At 40.8% G+C, this 19975-nt stretch overlaps 1 protein-coding gene across 1 annotated transcript; it reads right to left on the reverse strand.

The window, feature by feature from the left end:
• Positions 1-473: 473 nt before the first annotated feature.
• On the reverse strand, positions 474-19003 carry LOC135498589 (CDC42 small effector protein 2-like). The gene is made up of 6 exons (XM_064788907.1): positions 18865-19003; positions 13725-13820; positions 11609-11705; positions 10694-10795; positions 10209-10321; positions 474-7691 (listed from the first exon to the last, which is right to left on the reverse strand). The coding sequence occupies exons 3-5, from the start codon at positions 11666-11668 to the stop codon at positions 10214-10216; spliced, it is 270 nt and encodes an 89-aa protein (XP_064644977.1). The 5' UTR covers positions 11669-11705; positions 13725-13820; positions 18865-19003; the 3' UTR covers positions 474-7691; positions 10209-10213.
• Between the last annotated feature and the right edge of the window lie 972 nt (positions 19004-19975).

Here is a 19975-nt window from a genome sequence, read left to right on the forward strand (position 1 = left end):
CATCCTACCAATTCATAGAGTTCTTGGTCTCTTTGTGATGGCTCCTCCAGATCCAGGGACAACATTCCAGTGAGGACAATCACATCCAAGTTGTGAATTCTTCCTAAAGACGCTGGTTCGCAATTGGTGAGGTGGCAATCTCTCTCAGGGAATACATGGACACAGTCACATCCCACCAATTCATAGAGTTATTGGTCTCTTTGTGACGGATCCTCCAGATTAAGGGACAACATTTCAATGAGGACAATCACATCCATGTTGTGAATTCTTCCTAAAGACATTGGTGCCCAATTGGTAAGGTGGCAATCTTTCCCAGGGTCACGAAGCCATCACAAAGAGACCAATGACATTATGAACTGGTGGGATGTGACTGTGTCCTTGTATTCCCTGGGAAAGATTGCCACCTTACCAATTTGAGACCAGCGTCTGAAATACTGTTTCCACGGATAAGAAACCTGAATTGAACGCCAAACTATAAATGTTACAGTCATGCTTCTTTTATATCTCATACCGTGATATTATTACATCTATGTACAATTATTAAATAAGGTGCAATATAACATTCTCACAGAAGTATCATTCATCGGAGTTGCCCTAGACTGCGAGAACTCCTGCCTGGGTGAGTTACTGTCATAGAAAGGGACATGCACATCCGTGACCTGGAAAAAGCCGGCAAAGGAGGGTTATTTCTATCCAAGCAACGGGCCTCTGTGCCTGTGCTGCTCAAGTTCATGGCATTTTTAAACCAACCATCTATGGCGTTTATCTTTACTAAAAACACCAACACAGGTGACAATGAAAAGCAGACAACCCAGATTTTGAAACAAAAATTACTTGGTCGACTTCCAAATTGTAATTGCAACATTGTCGCTGGGCAGATTATACCTCTCAATCCGCTAAAAGGGGTGTGGATTAAAGCTGCTCGCTTCAGGCGCCTGCCCGCCGACAGGTTTTTAAAAATATTTCCATGGACATGGATGTGCATACTGACCCCAACAGGGCAACTCTCCTTTTCTTTCACAGGGTTGCAACAAGGCACACTTTTAGAAGGGACAACCTAAGGAACGATACATGAGACCATATATTCAAGCATGACATTTGCGTGTTCAAAACATCTCACCTATATACAATACCACTCTCATCCCTCACAGATAGTCATACTTTTTTTTAAAACTAAGAATAAGTTCTCCCTGGCAAAATGTAGGCCTTTTTCGAGACCTCAAAGAGGTAGGCTTCATTCATGGCTGGATTTTAAAAGGCAATCGAAAACTACATACTCCACATCTTTTAAGACAAATAACCGCACGCAAAAAAGCCACGTTTACCTGCAGTCTCACGAAAGTAAACATTTTGGTTCGAAATCCATTTTCAACAGTTTTTTGTAAAGCACTTTAAAAAAGACCTCGGCAAAAATGAAATGGCCAGGCGCCATGTGCTCTGTTGTCATCAGTGACAGGAATATGGTAACTGTTATGGTTACAGAGAATGTTCACCTCTGTGACTTTGTAAATTAGGTCAAGGTGTGAAACGGTTGTGTCCTCAACACTGTGACTGTGAGGGTAGAGCTAAAAATGAAGGTCAAAATAGAGGTGATTTGTGGAGGTTTAAAGGCAGAATGGCCACTCCACCTGGGAGGTGCTTTAAGAGGCAACCTATACCGACAGTGAAGTTTCAGAAACCCCTCAAATAAACCAAAATACGATCCTGACTGCTTCCATCAGTTATGGTTGCCCAACTAAACTGCTGCTGCCAAAATGAGGCACAGTGCATTATACAGTATAAACAGTGCTATATAATGCAGCCAGGGTTTACTAAAAGACCATCATTCCGTCCCCTAAATCTTCACGTCTGATAACAAATGTCCTCCAACAGGTTCTAACAAATATTCCAGAATAAATACGCATTCAACGACATGATTACACTCTCCGTCAAAAGTCAATTTAGCTTTACACCCCCACTTTCCGATATGGACTGTTCTAATGCATTAACTGGAAGAGTCCATACAGGGAAATGGGGGTGTAAAGGTTAAAGCACCCTTTCTGCTCATTTGATCCATACACTATAAGGTAAAACCACTTTCCACTTATACACTGATCCTTTAAATGAAGATTTTCATTGCAAAATGCGATATGCGTCATATCCAAAATTTCGGCATTCCTGATATAATGACTGATCTGCCTCCAAATTTCAGGACATTCAAGTCAACAGTAAAACTTTATAATCGAAAATGTACCAAATTTTCCAATGCATTTTCAGTTAAATTCAAAACTTTGATGCCAAAATGGCAAGAACCTCTCGTTTTGCGATGAAATTCTTTGCATGATTGCTAACTGAACAAAAGTGGTGTTTTCAACCTTTAGATCAGGAGAATCTCACTGGCCACCATGAAAAAAAATTCATATTTCAAATGTCTTTCCCAGCATTAATATGTTATTTCTTCATTTTCGAACTATAAAAATATATATCAAGAGGAACTGGTAACAATAACATATTCAGGAATGAGGTAATGTATTTCTCTCATCAGGTATCAGTGTAGCCTGTGCTCACACTGAGCATGCTCACAAGTGTTTTCTCTAATCCACCCCCCCCTCCACTTCCCACAGCCTATTTACAAAAGGTCCCAACAAAATTTCTCTGCTGCATGTAATCCAGGGCCCAGTGGTGTGACATACATTTGTATACTTTTTTAATTTTTTGGAGAATTCAGGTTAACCAACCCATTATAGCTGACCACCGACTAAGTTACATTTATTTTGAGACGTACAATGTTGCTTTAATTGAGGTTTTCAGATTCTGGCCCCCTGGCGGCCAAGTGACGAATCAGATTTGACTGAACTTCAGTGTAAATTCAGGGTATATATTCCATTGCTATGTCTGGAATAATCCTTGAGATATTTAACTCCTAAAAGCTTGACATTCTTCCAAGGCCACCAGATGATATAATGTTGCTTCGAAAAGGCAAAAACAAATTTCAAAGATGGCTACCAGGAGGTCAGACACTACATGTAGGTTATGTTGCGAAAAACGAAAATTATCTAGGCACATTACCCTACATGTAAGCTGTCATAATAAACACTGACTGTCATTACAACAAATTTTGGTAAAAAAGCCCTGGTGGTTAAGAAACATGCCCCAGTTACACTCTAAAATTTATGCCAGTTGACCGTGTTATATGCCAGGCTCTTTTCCCTACTTATTTTCAAGGTTACGCCTAAAGTGACCTTGAAAAGTAGTTAAAAGAACATGGGGTATTAAGTCACTTGTCCTAATTTGAAGTGATAAAGATTTTTACTCTTGGTGAGCCAATGAAACAAAATAAATTTTTTTTTTTACTAATGACTGAATTCGAATCAAAATTTCAACGTTTGAACGCATGGCCTGGGCCTTTTTCAAAATGCTTTCACTGCACAGTGAAGGGGGGGGGGGGGTTTAGAAGTTCAATTTTCCTTTTCATGGGCCCTAATCCATGTTTCACCTGTTAATAAATCAAAATGAAAAATATAAGACCTCTTAGTAGTTTAATTGATGTGATCCTAAGGTTGATCCTAAATAAAATACCAAAAGTGTATGACTTACACATGAAATTTTAGGCTCTGGACATAAAGGCCAACACCAGTTGAAACCAGCACTGAATGGTCAATACATGGCAATACATTTGAAAATATATCACGTCATACACAAGTTTACAAGTTATCAAATGCTTTCTCTTCAAAGAACAACTTTGATCAAAATCTTCAGAAAATTTACAAAATATGATGTATCTCAGCAGTGTTCTTGCCAGTCTAGCAAAGTGATTTCCAGGTGCTGTTTGTGAACCAGGGATGTCAATAAGGTCAGGCAAAAAGTCTGACACTTTTTATTCGTAAAAACCTCATTCTTTGGTCAGCACTAAAATGCTTATTTTTTGTCCAATCTTGAGAATTCGAAGATCTACCGAGAGTTGAGATGGATGTCAGTTCATTCCAGCTATAAAAATTAGCCTTTCGTGAGAGGAAAAAGTCTGAAATCCTCAAAGCACTGTGGCTTTTAGATCCCACCGGCATGTTTGGTTATGTAGTGTCTAGCTGAAGACTTTGAAAAGGTGCTATGTTTTATTATGAAATTACTGTACATGTATGAAAACACTGAAGTTCAAAGCATACAGTTTTGTGCAAATTAAAATGCACCCAAACTTATCCGTCCCAAGCTGCAAGAATATGATAAATCATTTAGTACAATAAATAGTGATAGGACTATCAGACTGCTGCAGCAAAGGGAAGGCCTCGATATATGCAAGCATTGGAAGACATGATCGAAAGGTCACAAATTATTTGATGCAAAATATACGTGAAAACTCGCAAATAAATTCCATTTCGTAAAACACAGGAGGAGAAGATCTACAAATGCACACATGAGAAGCCAATATATTCCCTGTGCCCGAAATGCTAATAAAAGCCATCATTACGTCCAACCCATTCAGCACTGATCAACCACAAGGGGCCTGATAAGCTTATGTGGTATATTTTTGTTCATAACTCACTTTTGATTAGTTTGATCAACCCATCATGTGACATCAGATTTCTTATCATTTCTTCCCACTCAACTATAAGAAAACAAACAACAAACTTGAGAGCACCTTCTGTCATTTTCCAATCTATGGCCTGAGGATTTCTGATTTCAATCCCATCAAAATTGAACAACATCGAATTTAGAACAAAAATACTTGATTTTCAAAAGAAAGGCGGTAAATTTTGCATCCAATAATTTTTAAGCGACTGTTTCATTATGGCCAAATATAATTAGGTTAGAAATATGTTGTAGAAAATAATGTATACGTTCTTTACAAATTACACAGCTGTGATATTGGACCATGTTGGACTGCATCTATCAATGTTGCCTGTACATCAAGTGGTGGTCAACAAAGGTGAAAGACTCCATCCATGGATTTTATATTCTACTATGACGCATGTGGATCTATAATGGAGAAATACACCATAGATCAATGGATAACACATGGTTGTTTCTACCACGGGCCTATCATTGATTCTATCAGAATTTCTGATGGGTGATAGAAGAATCGCTCTTAGAATAGGTGAATTATTCTTATTTTTCAGAAATCTGAAGACTGTTACTCAAATGGGTTTTGTACTCTGCTGTTCGTGTGCATTTATATGGGACCCACTGTCATTGGATCTACCATGGATCTACCATGGGCCATCATTGGAGCTATGATATCATAGAATCTATGATGGGCCATTATAGAATCTTTAGAATCTATAAATCTATGATGAGCCATTATAGAATCTATGATGGACCATTATAGAATCTATAGAATCTGTGATGGGCAATTATAGAATATTTAGAATCTATGAATCTATGATGGGCCATTATAGAATCTATGATGGACCATTATAGATTATATATATAGAATCGGTGATGGGCCATTATAGAATATTTAGAATCTATGAATCTATGATGTGCCATTATAGTATATTTAGAAGCTATGAATCTATGATGGGCCATTATAGAATCTATGATGGGCCATTATAGAATCTATGATGGACCATTATAGAATCTTTAGAATCTATGATGGACCATTATAGAATATTTAGAATCTATGATGGGCCATTATAGAATCTATAGAATCTATAATGACCCATCATAGATTCTATGATGGGATCTGAGTGTTAAACCTAGTTTGTGATAATCATTCCATCCATGGGCCTATCAATTATTCGAAGATGGAAAGTTTTGTCTGTGAAGTGTCTGAAGAGACAAACATGTCGATACCACAGTCACAAGCACGGCCAAACATTATCAAGTGATCAAGACATCAAGAAAACCACTCAAGGCCATTTCTGAGTGGAAATATCACATATGTAGTTGTCTTGGCCCAGACAACCACTCATGTGATATATTCACTCAAAAACAGACGAGTACTGTTTTCTGTTTGATATCACATACCATTATTCATGAGTAGTTTAAGGTTTTTTCAACTGGAATCCATGCAAATTTCATTCCAGAGTCCGAGATGAAATTGCGTCGTGATGACCCGAAGTAATGATGCAATGTCGTTATAATAGTAGGTCAATGAATGACGTCAATTGAGCTCGACGAAACAACGACCACGACATATCAGAGAGGTTGTACATCACAGATTTCATTTGCACCCATGTGATGCAAACATGTGATCCAGAAGCATATTGGATTTAACGCTTGACAAAGTTCGAATATAGTTGTTTTGCTGCTTCTAAAATCATTTGTAATAAAGTTCAGCTGATAGATCATGAATTAACTGCCACCATTGGTATCACATGCGATTTTGAGACAGGTTTGCGCTAAACCTCGATGGCGTCTTGGCATGTGATAAAATCAGGAACCTATCTGCCCCACAAAAACATTTTCCACTGCAAAAATTGCGGAGAGACACATTTACAATTTAGGTTTCTGCCCATATAACTTTGTACATTACAAAATAATTCGAGTGACTTTATACAAAGTTGAGTGTCCATTACTGCAAATCTGCGCAAGAGGGCTAAAACTTAAACCGACTGAGATCCTACACATTCCTACATATTCTGTTAGAAAATAATTCTTGGATCGGGTAATTCTTGACAACATGTGATCTATTGATTCAGGTAGATAACATATCATCTTGACAGTGCCAGGACAGCCGGTAGCAAGGTCTCTCACTCCAAGACCAAAGATAGATGACGTTAGATAACAGCAGCAGGCTGCCGCCAGCTATCGAGGAAATCAGGATTACAAACCGAACTAAGCGGGAAGGATATCGAGATGATAATTCATCGCTGAAAGTTTCTCGAGCGCAGATTTGCCCTAATGTCCTCTTGAATATTACAGTGCTGTACATTGCAGGAATCGTACCAGTGCTGTACATTGCAGGAAAACAAAATCATGACGTCTGGTGCTGTTTTGGTGAAATTATTCCATCTGCACTATCTATAACGCGTGTGATGGCCTTTCCCGAGCGTCACACACACTGGCCATTTCCTCTCTAATTATATCATGGAGAACTCAGACCCATAAGCCACGGAATAAGATGGACGACATTAGAGAAGTTTAAATGTACTGACTAAGCTTTGAGATAGACATTATTAGCTCTTCAGACAATATTGGGCGATTGTAATGCAAGTAGAAGGAAACCGGAGACCCCAGAGGAAATCTACGCTGTCGAAGGAATCGCCCTCTCTATCACACGAGTGTGCCAGAACCGACTAGGAATCGAACTCGGGACTTCAGAGGTGACAGGCACTGACGCTACCACTGCACCACTCCGACAGCCTAATATTCTTTCATTGTGTTTTTGTCAAGTCGACGTAGAGTAACCTGCACTCAGGTTGATATTACGTCTGAACATGAACTGCGACTGGTTTCGAAAAACTGTTTAAGGTGACACCATGTGGCTCTGAATAGGTACGGTCTTATCATTCCAGATTCCAAGAAATTCTCATCACATCTGGTTCTTCAACAAAATGATTACATCCTGTACACAGGTGGAACTTGTCTCACCAGCATCTTTGAAATTATTTACAAAATTGCATTTTTATTCCTGTCTCGTTCCATCCGTCACGTTATAAAGGAATGCTTCGAATATTGATCCATCATCACTTAATGTTTCCTCTCATTGCCACTAGGTGGCACCACAAGTCCAATGAGATGAAGTGTGAAAGATCAACGAGGGAAAAGACAATCTGAAACGAAACAGAAAATCATCAAATATCAATTAGGAACTAAACCGGTATTTTCATCAAAGGTTGACCATAGGCTAGGCCATTTCTGCTAGAACTTGAAAACCTAAAGCAATTAGAATGATAATAATAATGAGTCTTTTATATAGCGCAATTCCGTGAGACTATAGTTCTCGCTCAAAACGATTTGGGATATCATATTATGACCCCGGTCTCCACAGAAATCAATCAGGGATTTCAAGGAGCAACCAGAAGGTGCTCACTTGAACTCGACCAGAAGGGGAACTAAGCAGTGACTCGGCCGGGAGTCGAACCCACGACCTCCTGATCATGAGGCCAACTCTCTTCCACTGCGCTACCGCTGCCCCAAAGAACTCTTTCAAAATGAAGTGAATGTAGTGTCAAGGGTGGGAGACTGTTCTTTGTTTTCCCCGAGAACAGACTCCCACCCTTGAAATTAGCATTCACTTCATTTCGAAGGATTTCTAGGATTTCAAGTTCCAGCCACAATGGCCCAGCTTATGGTCAATGGCCCAGCTTTTGCTTTCTGGAACGCACAGCTAGAGCCACCTATCAGCCGACTCTATGCACTAAATTTCTAGGAAGCCACGCCCCCACAAACCTCAACCAATGAAAGCGCAGATAAACAACAACAAACCTGAACACGTTGGGGTATCGCGGCTGACTTTTGTTAAGACGTAGCGTAAACTACATTCTCTGTTCGCAATAGTACTTAACCTGGTTGACCAAATTTGTAAAGTCATTCATTGAAAAAGTACCAATTATATGAAACGTCTGAATAGACTGGAGTCGTTGCATTTGTTTATTTAAACCCACACCAGCTTATGGTCAACCCTTAAAAACACAAGTCCATGAAATCACGTCCATCTCATTATCTTGCTTGACTATGGTCTGTTCCATATTTTACACCAACCCAAGCGGTTTTGGCAGCCTAACAAAAACCAATGGCGATGAATTCAAAGCAAGGCTTCGTAGGCGCATTGTGCATTTACATTTATTTGCAATTCATTCGAAATCCAGGTGTTTAGAATTACTTGCCGAGGTTTTGCCCAACATTTCAGCTCTACCCTGAGGTGTTTTGGTGAGACAATCAATACCGCCAGTGAGGTAGGTATGAATTTCTATTCTAAAACACCTCGATTTAAAATGCTTTTTTGACAGCTTCGATTTTGCACCAATCCAAGCAATTTTGGTTGAGTCGTCTATACAAATGAATTCAAAATGAGGCTTCATAGGGCCATAGTGCATTTAAACTATAAAGTTTGATCAATTCGAAATCCAGGTGTTTTGGAATTAAATATCGACAAATAACATATACCAGACATTTATGGCGTTGTTGTTTTTTATGCCTTGAAATACATTGTAGTTGAAACGCTCACAGTATTTCCCAGAGGATGCAGCCCTGTCGAATGGGGTATTTGGAGCCCCGGTTTATTTGTAGCCCCTGCATTGTTTGATGCATGGGGATATCAATCAATATCATAGGCAGGGGCTACGATTACCTTACTCTACCTTATAATGTTCATCCTAAAGCGACTTGGGAAGTGAGTAGATGAACATTATAATATATTGAGTGGAGAGCTGAGCGTCAACTGGGACACTATTACCTCTACAAACATATAATTGGGCAATTGTAATGTAAATAGGAGGAAACCGGACACCCCGGAGGAAACCTATGCTGGTGTAGAGTTGCTCACTCTATCACATGGGTGTACAGGGACCGACAGGGCATCAAATCCAGTACCTCAGAGGTGACAGGCACTGGTGCTTTCCCTGCACCATCAGAGAGATCAGGTTGAACATTCCACAGCCGCACTGCGTATATAAGTCATTGTTTTTAAATATATCTCAGCTGCCCAGTTGCATATTGATCTAATTGCCACTCGAGCTATCAATGGTACTCTATTCGTTGCTCTCCCTACCTCTAACAGGTGGCTCGATTATTTCAACATCGATTGCAACGAAATGCAGGCAATCTACTGCGATGTCATATAGTTCAGAATATACAAGGATGTCTATAGAATACTGAATCAGTTAATATCTTCTTTAAAAGTTCATATCGGTAGTCGTGAGGGGGCACATTACTGGTACCTAGCCTTGGGGAAGGAGCCTCCTCAACTGTGGTACCTAAGGGTAGAGGACTACCAGGAGACTTGCCTCCATAGCCTGGTAAGCAACCAGTCCTGAAGAGACACCCAAAAGACAAATCTGGGAAATGTAACTCATTTGCCTTGGCAGAATCTAAAGTCCAAGAGCAGTCTACACTCATCGAAATAAAGGTTTTTGAGCTATTGAAAAACTTTACGAGGGTGTATATTTAAATACTGTTGGCGAAAAAAAATCTTTCAAAAGCTAGAGAACCTTTTTTCTGAGAGTGTGCCTTAGGGTAGTGGAATCCCAATAAAGTACCCTTGGAACGAAAGGAATCGGCACTCGACGCATAGCCTACGTAAGCATCGTCACAGAGGCAGAGGATAAACTTGATCGGGGTTAACTCACCTGTCTCATGATTCGCGTTGATTCTGTACTTCAACTACCTTTAGATCCACTTGTACCGGTGACACATACTCGTAGCCACCTTTAGACGACATCTGTTTCTGTATAGAATTGAGCTGCAAAGAGAAAGAAGGCAGTGCGATTTTTTGGAATCTTAGCCCATGCAAGTCATGCTATAATTACTGGATAACTTCACTACGCTCCTCCCAGAGCATAGGCCACTTACAACTCTCCCCCATCGTCTTTTGCCGCTGGCGATCCTCTCCAGTTTCTGCTAAGAGTGACTCATGGCCGCCATGTCACTTTTGAGACACAAACCTCTCTGATTACTAGACACAAGCCTCGCTATAATTACTAGACACAAGTCTCCCTATAATTATTGGACACAAGCCTCTCCCACATCACTGAACACAATACAAGCAGGGTCAGAACAACCTCAAATATAAAGAGTTCCGGTCATGCGCAAGGACAATGGTGAGTGTCTTTACCTGAGTTCCATTGGACATCTCCCCGGATCCTATGTGGCCTGTGTGTCGGAAATCTGTCGGTAATCCTATCATGCTCCGATCAATATTCGGACGTCGTCGCTTCTGTTATGGACAGAAATGATGTGTCAATTTGCAGTGAAATTCCCTTTTGCATCACCAACACAGCTAATAAGAGCACCCCGCCCCTCCCCCTGCCCCCTCCCACATCAAACAACAAGGAAACACACCACCCGGCAGTGAAATTCTGAACTTTGACCATTGTGACCGTGAAAAGTATGTATAATCAAAAACCCATGGATCATGTGACATATCCTTATCAGATACACCTACCATAAAAATTTGGAACCAAAGCCATTGTCAACCATTCCACAAATAATCCTTGGTTTACTCCAGGGTCAGTGAATGAGTGATGTGTGTGAGGAAAGGAGCATAAAACTTGCTGGTCCTGGTAGTCGAGGGCGGGCAATGATAGGAACCAATCTTATTGGGGGGGCGACCTGTACATTCACCCATCAGAATAAACTTCAATCCGCTACGCTATACATCAACCCCATGTGCGACCTCGAAAAAGGCCAGGAATATCAGCCATACGCAATTCAGCCTACAGTACTGTCCAGCCACTCGCCCCGGCTCTGTAAGGTTTACTATGTAACGCCCATGCGTGGAGCCATTTTCCCCCCAAGATAGCTGTTTTGAGAATGGCCAGACTATCCCAGCACTATTTTTCGAGATGACCAAACATTCACCAAGTGCTTGCCCTGTTATCTTCGAATCAATGCGCGTTTGGCGATTTGAGATCGTGGGCGTGAAGTGGAGTGTTTACTTTCGGCTATTCGAGGCCAATTCTCGTTGTAGTGGGGCAGGCCAGTGCCGGTCTTACCCTCTAGCTCTACGGCTGCTTGATAAACTACTTACCGCTGGCTGGGGCTGCTCGGTTATACAACATGTAAAACACACCATGACTTCTGACATCATAATCAGACACTACTGGACGTGTAGCGTGGATTCAAATCTGAAACAATCAAGAATAGAGGTACACAAATGAATTGAATAGTTTTACTATAGACATAATACATCCATCAAAATGTTAGTCCACTCTTTATCACGGACCCGTCAAAAAGACTATAAAAATCTAGGCTACATAATCTCTGCCACTATAGTCAGATGTACCTCCAGGCACATACATTTTTTAATATATGTGACCAGTCACAGCAAAACCAGGCGCCTGTCGCTCTGAGCTTGGCAGGTTGAGATGGTCTGCTTGTTCATTTCTCTGTTGTCTGCCTTTTGTGAAATATGAATATCAATTTCTTCCATTACCTCCTGGTGTCATTTAGGCTATCTTCTGTGCGACATGCGCCTGGTTTTGCTGTGACGGGTCACATATAAAATAAATGTAGTCAAATGAACCTTTGGCATGTCCGGAGACATTATATCAGTACATGTTTGTTATACTTTTTTTATAGTGCCATTAAAAAGGTGATTTTAAGGACATGTACATACCGGTGACGCATGCCTAGTTTTTTAGGTGTTTTTATTTTCTGAATCGAGTGTGTGTTTTATTTATTGCTGTACATGTATTGACACATAAAATAAACTATGTCATATAGACAGTTTGTTGTTAATGCTACCTGAATTGGAATGAAAATTACAAGGGACCTTTTTATCAGTACGATATAGAATCAGGACAACACTTCCCTGAGGCCATGCCATGATTCGACCATTCTGGAAATGTCATCCCTACTATGTATTAAATCCAAAGGTAAATCTTGCTGACCTGCACACATGACAGAAAATGCCAACATTTTTACAGTCCCGCTGGGAGGGGTCAAAATTATATGATTACGGAGATGGGGGGGGGGGGGAGTCATTTTGAATACAAAAACTACAAGCACTGGCCTCCTCTTAAATTTGCTGAGTGGGAGGGGGTTATCAATGCATGATGCACATCCCCCCCACCCCCACCAATCGACCCACTTCGGCTGGTAGTTTTAAGAGACATGTATCAATGATGCCTATCTAGGCCATGCTCAAGTTGATATTTAAACAAAATTATCATGCGGACCAAGATGGGTCAAGTGGTGGTTAGAATGGTTGCAAACAGTTTTTTTGTTAAATCGTTCAGTTTTTAGGCCAATGATTATGAATAAATGTAACAAAGAACTTAGTTTTAGAATGGAAACTCATGAACAGCATTTGCGTGTCCAAACAGGGTTGTTATAAGCTTTTAAAAAAAGGACATGTATGACTATGAGGTCAACTGTACATGCCACAACATGTGCAATGCCAATGGACTCATGGGTATTGTCACTGCAGCCTCCTACAACTGCAACATGGAATCATCTGCTGACGGCAGCAGCTTTAAATAATCTTTGCTTTTTTAACTCAATTAAAGAGACAGGAGCAGCCGTTACAGTCAGAATTCAATATCAAAGACGGCAACATCGCATCTATAGCATGGGGGTCGAATAAAAAATTTATACAAAACGTCATGTATCTTGGTTTGGAGTACACAATGTACAGGTATCCTACAATTTTACCAAAAACAAATATCACACTTTAAAGTTTTTGGTTTTGGCCCCCTAGTGGCCAAGTTAAGAATCACACCTATGTGAAATACAGTGTCCTCGTTCATCTGATGCGCGGGGGGGGGTTATGTGTGCATAGTTCATAGCACTACAGTGTAGCGGTTTTAAAAAAAACGTGCCAATGTTTGAAATAGGATACAGACAGCCACCAGATACTGTACCAATATATTAAAGACTCCTCTACATGAAAGTTGAGCCAAAAAATGACATTACTTACCCACAAGTCAAGAATCACACCTAAGTGAAATACAGTGTCCTTTGTCATCTGATGCGCGGGGGGGGGGGGAGGTTATGTGTGCATAGTCCATAGCACTACAGTGTAGCATTTAAAAAAACGTGCCAATGTTTGAAATAGGACACAGACAGCCACCAGATACTGTAGTACTTCATCATAGACTCCCCTACAGTACATGCACGTTGAGCCAAAAAGTGACATTACTTACCCACAGATGATACCCTGTTTCCTGTCGTACACCCCCAAGGGTGTAGGAATATCCTCGGCGATGTGACTCTCTGCAGGTTGCAGGACACATAGGCACCTGCAAACAAAACCAGATAATAACACATAGTCGGATGTTCACCCCTTAGCGGGAATCGTGTGTGTGTCAATTGTCATGTCTGTAGTGTAAACAGGAAACCCTATCTGTCACTTTCATTGCTTTGTTTTGGAATTGGTAATTTAAATAAAATTTACCTAGTAATCAGGAGACCTCTCTAAAAGGACAGCATGATTTATCAGTCCCATCAATCACTCTCAATTTGAGACAGACATCGGCAAAGGCCCAATTTCTGGGCCACAACGCCTAAAATAAATGATGATGATGATGACGATGATAATGATGATGATTACGTTTTTTGACCCAACCGAAGCAGATTCAAAGCATGATAGAATCAACAGTGATGAGACACTGCTTGGGAGTTTCGATTCATTGGCCAACTCCTACACGACATGCACATCTGACTTGAGACATGACCTAATCTTCGACACAGTAGATACAAAGTTTCAAGTCCACCATCTTGACCCTCAATGTATTGACATCGCTAAGCTTTACAGACAACGCGCGTCAATGCCTTGAAGAAAAGTACAGCATGCATTTGTATGCAATCTACATGTATTTCAAAAGAAGTTGATCGGCTATTATGGTACATGTACACACAATGGAAACAAGTTAGCGTGATGCCACTGACCATCGCTAAATTGCTCAAATCAGTGGTCTGATATCTTGGCACGTCATGTGTAACATTTTCGTGTCTCATTCAAAAACCATAATATGCTTTGCGTTGAAACTTACGCAGTGTCTAGAGAAGGTAAAAACGGCCAACCCTGTGAAGATATTTTAAAATCCATTTCTGTTAGCAGCACAGTGGCCATGGAAAGTGAGGTCGGGGTGATCGAAAAACGGATTCACCATATGTCGTTATACCGCATACGGATATTGTACATTGCATACAGCAGAATCAGATCAAAGTTGGGTGCAGTGCATCGTAAAGTGAGGCGCGCAAAATACAGAAAAATTACACGTATTTCTTCAGTGGTATGGGCGGAGGTAACGGAGGCAATACCACTGGAAGTCAGTATGCAAGTCCACAGGCAGCGGTGCTAACAGAGGGAACCGCCGCTGCTGAAAGATTTAGAAAGAACTCATCAGGTCAGCTGATCAATTTACATCACAGCACATTTCACAAGATCTGACTGCACTTCAACAAGATTTGCTTCTTCTTTGCATCACTGTCATTATGTCCTCTATCAACCCAGCAGACAGTATACTACTTCATCTTGAGTTGTAGACAAATCATTACTAAAATACTAGATTCTGACTCGGTGGAGTAGAACATTTTGACTTGGTGGTAAGGGCCCATTTGACTAAGTGGTTTCAAACTTGGACTCTACGGTACATGTAGTATGTAGGCAGGCAACTAATAGAAGGAAGAAAACACGGGATAGGATATAGATGGGGACACAAGATGCCTTGCTTGCACACAGGATTGCGGTGACATGAACCTTTTTGTGCTCGGCACAGAGATTACCACCGAGTGCCCTGCTTTCAGCTCTTCCCTTCCACACCTCTTGGCCAAAGTCAAGCTCTCTTTCCACTGTTTATAATATTGATTTTGTGTACATGTGACATCAGTTTGCCACCAGCTGGCCGCTATTGACATGACTGAGGCCTACCTCACAAGTTCGTCATGTTTTCCTCATCTGTCTATGTAGAGTGGAACCTCCCTTAGCAGACACCTCTGTAAAACAGGACTCCTGTCTTTAGTCCTGAACTGGTCACTTCTATTCAATTTGACCTCTGTAATCAGGACACCTCTCCATTCAGGACAGCATTTGCCAGTCCAAAGATTGTCCTAAAACTGGTAAAAGAGGTTCTACTGAACATGTCCATATACTTTCATACACGTCATAATCCCTTTCCCAGTGAAAGAAAAATTTGAGACCGGCTAGCCTCCCGAAACTGCGTGGTTGAAAACTTTTTGCATACGTTTGTGACGAGGCTGGTTTGTCTCCGTTTCGTCTTGTCTCTCTGTCCTTGGTTGTGACGAGTGTGATTCACTTCGGGCAGATGGCACCACTGTTCTAGGTCAAGCGCCGCCATCTCTCAACCAGTGAACACGTAGATTTTCTTCTCTCCAAACTTCTGTACATTTCTCTATACATTCTCAAGTTGTGTTCATTAAATTATTTCTATTCGATTTCTATGGTTTTGTGGATTCTTTTGAGGCCACGATACTTTCGCGAGCCGTTGTATCGTGACAACGTTGCTCGCGCTTTTTCCGTGAAGCCCTTTTGAGGTGGATCTAGGCGGGATGGTCGGTAGCATGATAAAGGCCAAGGTGTCCGCAATAGAGAGGTTTTCGCAATAGAGAGGTTATGCCAAATCGTCCGATAGGTGGATTTGAAGTTCCCGCCTTACAGGTCTTGGTTTTCTCTGTGTCGACATCTAGCGTAGAAACTTCAAACCTGTTGGCTGATCGGTATTTGCTTGTGATGTTGCGTTGAATGACGTGAGCTACTTTGGAACTCAGAGAGTGAATAATCTCTCTAGTAAAAGGTGCCCATTTTATTGCAAAATCTTCTCGACATGTCATAATGTGTGAAAAAACACCATAATTTCTGTCCATCAGCCACCTTTGATTAATAATTAATTTTTTCTAATTTCTCTACTAACGCATATTCGCCGCAACACTGACAAAACCGCGTGGGTTTATGAGTGTCCGTTGACACAATAGGCCTATGTGATTAGCTGAAAAGATGAGTAAACAAATGCCGCGGCTCAATTAGGATACAAAAACACAATGCCATGGGGTAATTACGTTGATTAATTACGCAAATATCACACCTGTCGGGCCTAGTTGACTCTCCAAGCGCACGCGGGAAACCATTGTTTTTGCCCACTGTCCGTAATTGGGAGGGAATTGGACCAAAAATTGGCTATCGCCCTGTCCGCAATTCAGTAGAGTAGAGAGGTGTCCGCCGTACAGAGGTTTTTGTTATTGGAAATGACTTAGAAAAAAATCGGGACTGGCCGGACGTGTCCGTAATGTAGAGGCGTCCGCCTGGCAGAGGTGTCCGCTAAGGGAGGTTCTACTGTACACAACTGCCTTCTCACCTGGTGCCTGGCAATTCAGAGTTAAAATGAGATAACTGTACTCGCTAGACCTCTAACTACATGTAGGGGTGACACCATATTCTATGATATTATTTCATAAATAAACTCTTCTTTCGTTATACTGGCAACCTCAACTAAAATTGTTTGTGGCAAAACATCATGGCTCTACTTTTTTCAATGAAAGAAATAATATGTTACATGTACGGTAATCATACTTTTTTTACTTGAACGCGCTTACCAAGGAGAAATTCTACATCATATACTTTGTAATCTAGGCTGAGAAGATAGTAATATAGTACATACATTTAGCAGCTGTGAGTGATCGCATACGTAGTTATCTACTGGTAAAATAGCGGCTCCAGCTCTATAAGATGAAGCTTTTGATTACTGGGCATAAGCAGAAATGCTCAAAAAAGTAAATGATTCCCTTTGATAAACCCTACATGTTATTCTTCCCACAGCCTAATCTCATCTCAAAGATGCCATTATTTATGAGTTACCATGGTAACGATCAGCGGGAGCAGGAACATGAGTCATCATTTCAGACATCTGATACAAAAGCAGATCGATGAGTGCTCCTCTGTCTCACCAAGCAGGTGAGAAAAATCTGAGCTGTCTTCGTAGATCTCATTCATGTTCATGGATTCAGAGAACCTGGTGAGACGATATTTCAGCAGCAGTGTATGATGTCACACAGCTGAATTTAGCCAATATTAAAAATATCTAAAATTTATTTTTAATCCTAATACTTGGTTGACCTTGAACCAGGCCTGCATGAAAGACTTTAAGAAATTGCTGATGAAGATGAGCGAGGTTGTGTTTTTTTATTTACCTAAAGTATTTTTCCCATCATGCAGATCGTGCCAAATCCTCTAGATCCAATTCCACCAGCATTTTTACAGAGATTTTATCATCTGCACACATGCATGACATAGTAATGATATGCCCTTGACTTTGAAGGACTGATGACTGTTACCGATACAAATGTAGTCTACTTTATCTCTGATTATTATTTCAATAAGTTATGAATCTGATTATCATAGGTACATGTCTCATGTAGTTGATAAAAATAATGACTACGGTGATGATGATGCATTTATAACTGGTATGACGCTATTGCCAATACTTAACTTTAAACTAAAGGGACAATTTAGGCGTTGACAAACTATGACATAATGTACATGATCTACGTACGCTGGAGCCCGGCAAGTAAAACTAAAAGTTAGCTTTTTTTCTTTCATGTTTTCTTCTGCCAGTTACGCCGTAACCAAATAGGGTCAGCAAAAAGTACGGTCGATGCCAGAAAATGCCCCTCTCGGGCCATTGTCTGGGGTCTTTTTCTGTGAAGATCTAATGTAAAGATGGTTTCTTTTGCCGACCCTACGTGATACCGGTCTATCTGGCAGCCAAAGAGCCTACCTGGATACGATTTTTGTCACAATAGCAGTTGTACATCATCGCCATCAGTTAAGCATCATAATGCAAGAGAAATATCAACAGGAGGGTAGATTGCGTGCCATCACTTCTGGACGAATCTTTATTCGGACTCCCGAGTCCAAATTAAGACTCCGGAATAAAGAAACGTTTCCGAATAAAGACTCGTCCAGAAATGCCATGGGCATGGTTTTTACAAATTTGCTCCGAGTGTTGATGTCATTCGATATCATATTGAACCATCTATTCCAGGCCTAGGCCTATTTCAATCCAAGGGCAAAGGGCAAGGCATTGCAGTTGCACACTCACTCCTCCACTCTCAAGTTTGGAGAGTAGCGTAGTGACAGTGTACCTACACATCACAAGAATGACATATGCACATACCATGCAATGCTAAATGTACATGTGTACTGTAATGTACTACCACAGTTACACGCATGCTTCCGGGTTAGGCCACATCTCATTTCAACTTCCGGTGAAATTATTGGACACAGTCAAGTACAAAATCAACGTATTTAGAGACAAGCCTTCTTACCACAAATAAATAAACTATTGGTCTCTGTCTTGGTAAAGTTGTCCTTGAAATCAGATTTCTAAATCCAGCCGAATCTGTGAAAATATTAGACAACAACTACACCACACAGTCAATGTTGTCAATATCGAGTCGAACTGAAACACGCATGCGCAAGCGCATTGGCGTACCGATACGCGCACCTGCTTTAATCTCAATTTGCGGACGAGCACAGGGCGTGGTTCAATCAAATTAAATCAAATAAATTCAAGCGTTTGGCATTGACGAGAGCTGGTTTTACACTTTATGGGTCATATATAAGTTTTCTTTAAGCTTAACACAACTTGAAGGATTTATGACAGTTTCTTAATTGATAATTTGCCTTTTGGTTTAGGCTCTATTTTTCAAATTGAAGTATGATTCATCTACGTTCATCGCGCGTCGCCCATTGTGGCAGAGGTGAAACGGGTATCTCGAGTAGGCCAATCTCCACACACAGACACGTGTATTCAACTATACAACAAAATCGTCATGCTGCACGAGTTTGTGGCCTCTGCACAATTTCGTCTAACTTGTATGGTTGGGTTGGATGTGGTGGAGTCTCTTGGGAGGGTTCGTTAGTCTCTGGTGAAGTCAGGTTATATTTGATGCCGTCTCTTGGAGGGATTGTTACTCTGTCTCTGATAAAGTCAGGTTAATGGATGTGATACTGTCTCTCAGAGAGTTTGTCTATGAATCATGAAGTCTGGTTATGTTATGCTGTCTCTTGGAGGGATTGTTATTCTGTTTCCGATCTGGTAATGTTAGGTTGGATGTGATGCTGTCTCTTGGAGGGTTTGTTGCTCTTGTCTCAGATGAAGTTGGTAGGGATGCCAATCCTGAGCCAAGGCATAAAGTCTGAAGTTTTTTTCTTGCACAAACCTTGTGCTTGGAAAAAATGCCTCTAAAATGTTTAGTTTTGGTCCAAATTTGAAATTTCAAAGATCCACAGGGAGTTGAGACAGTGATATGGCAATTTCAAACATCAACTGGAAGTTTTGAAACAGCCCCCATTCCGAGGCAAACTTCAACAGCATTACTCTTCTCAATTCACTCACAATGATTACTGAGGCAATATATATCATAACAGCAACAT

Source organism: Lineus longissimus, chromosome 14, assembly GCF_910592395.1.
Source record: "Lineus longissimus chromosome 14, tnLinLong1.2, whole genome shotgun sequence".
In the NCBI taxonomy this organism is placed as follows: domain Eukaryota; kingdom Metazoa; phylum Nemertea; class Pilidiophora; order Heteronemertea; family Lineidae; genus Lineus; species Lineus longissimus.